Source organism: Palaemon carinicauda, chromosome 5, assembly GCF_036898095.1.
Source record: "Palaemon carinicauda isolate YSFRI2023 chromosome 5, ASM3689809v2, whole genome shotgun sequence".
NCBI classification, from domain to species: domain Eukaryota; kingdom Metazoa; phylum Arthropoda; class Malacostraca; order Decapoda; family Palaemonidae; genus Palaemon; species Palaemon carinicauda.
In genome coordinates, this window is record NC_090729.1 from 11,249,560 (window position 1) to 11,257,286 (window position 7,727).

General features: G+C 39.0%; 1 protein-coding gene across 1 annotated transcript; it reads left to right on the forward strand.

Moving 5' to 3' along the window:
* The first annotated feature begins 1,986 nt into the window (after positions 1 to 1,986).
* LOC137640768 (uncharacterized) lies at positions 1,987 to 2,322 on the forward strand. The gene has a single exon (XM_068373243.1). It carries the CDS (start codon positions 1,987 to 1,989, stop codon positions 2,320 to 2,322), a length of 336 nt encoding a protein of 111 aa, XP_068229344.1.
* The last annotated feature ends 5,405 nt before the right edge of the window (positions 2,323 to 7,727 follow it).

The window sequence follows — 7,727 nt, forward strand, 5'->3', positions numbered from 1 at the left end:
TGCCGATAATTTTGGTATTGGCGACGATGTCTGCCCAGCTAATTTGGGTGTTATGTCACAGTAGAGCATAATTTCTTATAGCACCTTGCTGGACGTGGTACGATATCCTTTTCGAAAGTTTCATAGTAGTCATACCGATGTATTTGCCGGGGCATCCTTGGACTGGGCGTTGGTATGAGTAGACTACATTAAAGACATCATCACTAACAATGTGTCACTGATGAGACCACTAAAGTGAAACTTATCGTCTATTACCAGACTGAAAAAAACCGCAGCTTGATCATGAGAATCAATCCATCACCCCCTGAGAATGACCCTCTGAAGAAGACAAATATAGTCTACTCTTACCAATGCCCAGACGGAGCCAGCAGTTCCGAAACGCGTCGCAATCCACTCTTGACTTTACCTGTTGTAATTTTCGAGTATTACAGGTACTTGTATTAATTACATCCAGCCTTAACCTGAATTGTACCCTTCACCCACCAGAGGAACTTCACCAACTTACTAGCTGAATGTAGCAACCCTGAAGGGAGAATAGTCCGTAAAATCTAAAAATTGGACAAGAAATTGAATTCTGCAGATGCAGCCATAGTATTCAACTCCACCTGTTTGAAGGAGGGTCTCCTACCAAGATGTACAGAAATCCACATGCAATCCCCGTCAGCCTTGAACGATCCCGGGACCCATTCATACAGAAAAAACCTTTTCCAGCGCCAACTCCAACAAAAGAAGGCCCTGAAGGATGAGCTCTACACCCTTTGGGTCAGCCTTGATGATGAATGGGCCGGCTTGAGGGATGAAGGAGAATCCCAGCTCACTACTGACGTCCCCCTCGAGGTTGACAGCAACCCCGAGGACGAGGACGCCCCTGATGACGACGCCCGTGATGATCGACGCCCCGATATCGACAACACCAACCATGAAGAGGACCTTGGAGGTGGCCTGAGCTACCCCAACAACATCATACATACCCTATAGGTCCTTAAGGAGAGGGACTTGAAGAGGAGGAGAATGACCATTTTGAGGAAGCTGGTCACCCATAATGGCGGAAAGCTGCGGATCCCAGAGGTCCGCCAGGAATACATTAACATCTCCAGCTACGTCCCTAGGCCAGCACAGTAGCAGATCCTCAAGATGGGCCTCAACTGCCACTTCACCTGACCGAGACCAACCAACAAGCGCCCGGAGATGTAATTACTCCTGGATTCCATCCTCAACCTCCAAGAACGTGGTGCCCTCCGGACGACTGATGCCCTTCAGCCGCTTCTGCTCGCCGAGGTCCTTACTGTTAGGGGCATATACAGCAGTAGCATCGTTTCTAAGGAGATGAGCGCTGCTGCTAAAGAGCTCAAACGAATAGTTGGTGTTACCGTCCGTAGGGCCGACAATACAGCTGCCTTTGTACTCATCAACACCCACGCATACCACGAGAAATTGGACGCCATCCTCGCCGACCTGACCAAATTCGAGCACCTCATGAGCAACCCTGTTGAAGACATCAAGTGTGAGGCAAATCACACCATCAGGGCCATTAATGCTGCAACTAACGCCGTACACCTGCCCATGATTTTGGGAGATTATTTACCTGGTTACCTCTACGACAATGTTAAAACCCACAAACAAGGCAACCCACTTCGACCTATCATCAGCCAATGCCCTATGCCTACATACCAGCTGGACAAGAAACTGAACACGATTTTGACGCTATATGTCCCCGACCGCCATTGTGTGGCCTCCTCTGCCGAATTCCTAGAGGACATCCGCAGTGAGGGGGTCATAGCTTCGATGGACGTCGAATCTTTGTTCACTAATGTCCCTGTTGACGAAACCATTGACCTTATCGCCGATAGAGTCTACAAGGACGAAACGACTCCCGAATTGAATATCCCAGAGCAAGCCCTTCAGACCCTCCTTGCCATATGCACTCTGATGGCCCCCTTTACTACTAACCGTGGGCACATGTACTTGTAAAAGAATGGCGTGGCTATGGACTCGCCCTTAGGCGTACTCTTTGCTAACTTCTACATGGGAGTAGTAGAGGAGAGGGTATTCTCCCAACTCGAGTGCCCCCTCGCTTACTTCCGTTATATTGACGACACTTTCGTCAAAGCTATTTCCACCGAAGCCATCGAGAACCTAAGGAGGAACTTTGAGGACAACATCGTCCTCCACTTCACCCTTGAGAACAGCATCGACAACAGCCTCCCTTTCCTTGACGTCTTCATTTCTTCCACCAACGAGGGATTCCAGACCACTGTCTACACTAAGCCCACAAATCTCAGCATGTGTTTAAATGGCGAAAGTGAATGTCCTGCCCGCTAGAGGGCCTCAACCATCAAGGCCTTTGTACACAGGGCCTTGTCACACTGCTCGTCATGGACTGACACCAACAAGGAGCTGGAAAGGGCCGCACAGGTCCTCATCAACAACGGCTACAGCAACAAGCAAATCCAGCGTGAAGTGAGAACAGCTATAGACAAATAGTATGGGTCCTCTGCGGTGGAAAGGTCCGACAGTGCCACCCAGGGGTCCGACAGCACTAGAGATAGGTCCGACAACCCCACCAACGGATCTAGAGACGTCAAACTTTACTACAAAGGCCTCATGCATGCAAAATATCAGCGGGATGAGAAGGCCATTAAAGACATCATCACTAGCAACGTGTCACCCACTAATGAGACCAAGAAAGTGAAACTCATCCTCTATCACCAGACTGAAAAAAACCCGCAGCTTGATCATGAGAAACAGTCCAGTGCCCCCTGAGAATGTCCCTCTGAAGAAGACAAATGTAGTCTACTCTTACCGATGCCCAGTCCGAGGACGCCCCGGCAAATATATCGGTATGACTACGTCCAGCAAGGTGCTATAAGAAATTATGCTCTACTGTGACATAACACCCAAATTAGCTGGGCAGACATCGTCGCCAATACCAAAATTATTACCAGCGCCACGGACAGCAGGCGCTTACAAATATTGAAAGCTCAGTTAATCCAGAACGAGAAACCATCGTTGAATACGACTCAAGAGATGTTTCACTTACTATCCTGTCGACGTACCAATGCTAGGAACCAAGAACAAGACCCCCAGAACGATAACAGCCCCGATCCTGACACCCCCAACAAATGGAGAAATCGTCTGGCCAAATGCTGATTTTGGCGGCGAGCATGGAACAGAATTCCAGTCTGCTGAGCGTGGGAATGGGCTGCCTGACTTTGAGCCCGTCTCGGCGCACGCCTCAGCCAATCAGAGAGCTCGGATACCTCTCTCAGCCCAGTCCACTGAGTAAGAGAGGAGCCTGCCTGACTTTTTGGATGGCTTGGCGCACGTCCTGACCAATCAGGATTCAGGATTCTTTCCTACCTCTCAGCCTAGGAGGCTGAGCTGAGCCTGGTGTACATCTGCCACCCGAGCCTATAATCTCCGATCGACCAATGAAAATTCGAGGCCCCTCTCTACAAACCAGAGCTGGGATATATAAGGACCCAGATCCAGCCAGAGCCTCACTTCTTGCCTGAAGACGGAGCAAAGCGTTCCGAAACGCTTCGCAATCCACTCCTGACGATACCTGTTGTAATTTTCGAGTATTACTTGTACTTGTATTAATTACATCCAGCTTTAACCTGAATTGTATCTCTCACCCACCTGATGAACTTTGCTAACTTGCTAGCTGAATGTAGCAACCCTGAAAAGAAAATTGTCCGTAGAATAAAAAAAAATGACAAAAAATTGAATTCTGCCGATGCAGCCATAGTATTCAACTCTACCTGTTTGAAGGAGGGTCTCCTACCAAGATATTATTATTATTATTATTATTATTATTATTATTATTATTATTATTATTATTATTATTATCATTATTATTATTATTATTATTAATATTTTTATTATTATTATTATTTTTATTATTATTATTATTATTATTTTTATTATTAATATATTACTACCCAAGTTACAACCCTAGTTGTGACAAGGAGAGGAAAAGAAATAAGGAAACAAATAAATTATATAAGAAGTAATGAACAGTAAAAATTAAATATTTTAATAACAGTAACAACATTAAAACAGATCTTTCATATCTAAATTATAAAAGGAGACTTATTTCTGTCTGTTTAACAAAAACATTTGCTGCAAGTTTGAACTTTTGGAGTTCAATAGATAGAACTACCGGATTGGCAAGATCATTCCCCAACTTGGTCACAGCTGGAATAAAACTTCTAGAATGCTGTGTAGTATTGACTCAATAATATATATTATTTTAGAAAAATATTATCTATAATAAGGCTCATTATCATTGAGCCTTATGATGCATAAGATTTTTCATTTCTTCCATTTTCAATTTGCGATAAAAAGGATTTAGATATCCTTCAATGACAAGAAAATGTTAATGGCATTTTTAATCTATACAAACAAACAAATAGAATATTTTTTTGAAGAATCGTTCAAAAGTAACTGGAATAAGACAGGATTTCCAATATTTTTTTGTAGTCAGAAGTTCCAAGCTCGTGAAAAGTTTTCTGTTTTGGCAGTTTCTCGATCTGTGCCGGTATTTATACTTGGGAATTGTTATACTAACAATTTATGTAGGTAAGAAGATAAATTTTATAAAAAATATACATAATTGAGTGAATGCAGAAATTACATCATTGTTTGACGGTAGGCCTATTTATCCTCATAAAGATATATACAATTTTCTTAAGAATTCTTTCGTCTTTGTCAGTCACAGGTTAGAACATCCAATATTTGCCAGTGCGGAGAGAGAGAGAGAGAGAGAGAGAGAGAGAGAGAGAGAGAGAGAGAGAGAGAGAGAGAGAGAGAGAGAGAGAGAGAGAATTATGTTTTGGCAACACATAGTCCTTCCCACCTTCTTGTTGCAAATACGGTTGCGCTTCCGAGTGTATTTAGGGTTGATATAAGATATTGCATATCATCTCCCCCAGTTCCTTATTGTTAATAGTAATAACATTTTAACGAGCAGCCACCTGTTGAGGATTTTTCATTAAATGGGTTTCGTTTTTCTTTCTTTCTATATTCTCCTGCACATCCCATGATGACGGCTGCCTTAATAAGACCTTTTGAAGATGGGAAATGATCTACCAAGGCTGAAAATCTAGCATTTTCTAAGTCTGTCCTCAAAAGGAATAATATTCAAGGAAGAGGCTTTGGAAGGAAGCGTCAACGTTATTGTAGGATCTATTACATATTGTAATTACGAACAAATAATAATAATAATAATAATAATAATAATAATAATAATAATAATAATAATAATAATAATAATAATAATAATAATAGAAATAGTTATCTTTATCTCTTTCTATCTAAAGTTTTAATTGTTAATGTTTACGAATATTGCAAAAATTTTCTTAGTTGCTAGTTTTTATACATTAAAACTTACTGATTTTCTTCATAGTCCCCATACTAATTAAAAGCTTAATTTCGGAACAGGAAATTCAAAATTGTTGTTCGATGTCATTTAGCTAAAGGTAGTGATTATGCGTAGTCCCTAAACTGTTTATTTTCCTGTAACAACTCCGAGGGACTTGATGCTTGACTATTAATATAAACTAACTTAAATGATAAGGTAAAATTTTAGGTTTATCGGTGGCACACAATAAACATATTTATTATATTTTTTAATAACTGGATTCATTCTTGTGTTTTCTTTTAAAGAGTGATTTATCATAATCCGATGCTTAAAAACGGATTCATTATTAATGTAACGTCAATAATATTTTCGTCTGATGATCGACATGAAAGTTTGCTGGAATCGATGAATGTTCTTAAATAGAGTTTGAGGGATATTTTCCTTTTCCCTTTTGATACATCCAGAGTCTGAAAGGCCAAACTAGCTCTTAGCCATCTTAATTTCTCCCGCCAATTCATAGATTCTTTATCAGATCGAGTGTGTATGTTCATGAATACAGTTCTCTCAATACTTTTGGCGTGTACTACATACTTTTATATTGATATATTTATATCCAAATGTTAATTCAACGTAAAATAAAATGCCTAGAATTGAATTGTTATTTAAGAAAAAGAAGAGTCGACATGTTACATATTTCAAATATACAAAAATATAATGAGATGCATGAGTTGTTTTTCTTATCACGGTATCAACTATTGAGTGTTACGATGGAAAAGAATTGGAAGACCAGAAGAAGGATGAGATAGATATCAGGAATCCAAATAAGAACAAGAATGTGTGTTTAACATGAGTGAATTTTAAAATTTCAGTAAGGGAGTAAGCATATTGTGATGCTCATGAGTCTTTGCATACAAGTTATCTGACGTTCAATTGAACTAAGATATATTCGTTCGCTAGAAATGCATATGTTAAAAGCAAAAGAAAACTGAACCGTATAAACAATTACTTCTTCTTTTTCTTATTCTTATTCTTCTCCTTCTTCTTCTTCTTCTTCTTTTTCTTCTTCTCTCTCTCTCTCTCTCTCTCTCTCTCTCTCTCTCTCTCTCTCTCTCTCTCTCTCTCTCTCTCTCTCTGATATCAGTTTTCTTTGGAAAGCTGACTAACTTACTGAGCATTGCATCATTTTCCAATTACTGAAATCTGTAAATCACAGGGCTATTTCAGTTCCAAAGAACGTGTGTTATATGAGGTATTCAAATCGTGTCAAATTTCACTGATGAGTTATGCTGCTAGGACCGAGATGAATTTCTCTGTATCATTTATTGAACAAACAAGGACAGGAAGACATATCTCCATGTAGTTTTTTCGTAAAATGTTTTGATTATTATTGTTTTATTTACTTTAGCATTGTTTATTTAACATGAATTAGGAAGGATTTTTCCTCTGGTATTTTGAAACGTTATTCCAGTCATTGCCATGTAACATTACATCCAAATTGTATCAGCGCTGCCAATCAAGTTAAGTTTATCTAGCTTTTAAAAAGTGGAATATATCATATTCATATTCCCTTCACTTTTTTTTACATAATTATTCTCGTACCTAATCTTTGATATTTCGTGAAGGACCCTTCAGCTCATAATCAAATGTAAATCGCATCGTTTGACTTTTTCAATCTCTTATTTACAATTCTTTTGGGAAGCTTCATAACTCTAGTAAGGGAAAATGGACGTCAATATAATTACATTTTAATTATAATTACATGGGTTATTACTTTGTATCTTAGGATACTTATTATATTGTCATCTGGCAAAGGTATTTCTATTTATTTAAATGTATATATCTTCATAAAACAAAATATTGTTGATTGTTTTCTATGCGATCACTCTCATTTGAGATTCCCAATGCACCAAGTTCTTCAACTGTTGCAAAATACATTGTTTTTATCGTCTCTTATATCTTTTATGCCTAGAGTAAATCTCAGTACCTACCGTAGGTTGTGTTAACCGAAGATGAATAGGAGTTGATATAAAAAAATAGTTTTTCATTCATAAAATTTTACATTCAATAATTTTTTTCATTATCTATTTATAACAGTTTTATTTGTTCATACACTAATCTCAAGTATATTGTATAACAATAGACTCGAGTTTAGTGTGTAAAGAAAGCCAACTAACATCTCCGTATATGTTCATTACTACTGAAATCAAAAGAACAAAGTTAAATATTTTGTATAAACCTTTTAGGTTTTTAAGAGCATTACGAGTTTGTCGCCATGAATATATTGGTGATGAAATAAATGAGATTAAGACAATCGGTAAAAAGCTTAAATACCCTAAAATTGTATTGGATGATGCACTAAGAA

Excerpts from the sequence above, each read along its gene's own strand:
- LOC137640768 (XM_068373243.1), top strand. The coding sequence starts at position 1,987 with ATGGACTCGCCCTTAGGCGTACTCTTTGCTAACTTCTACATGGGAGTA.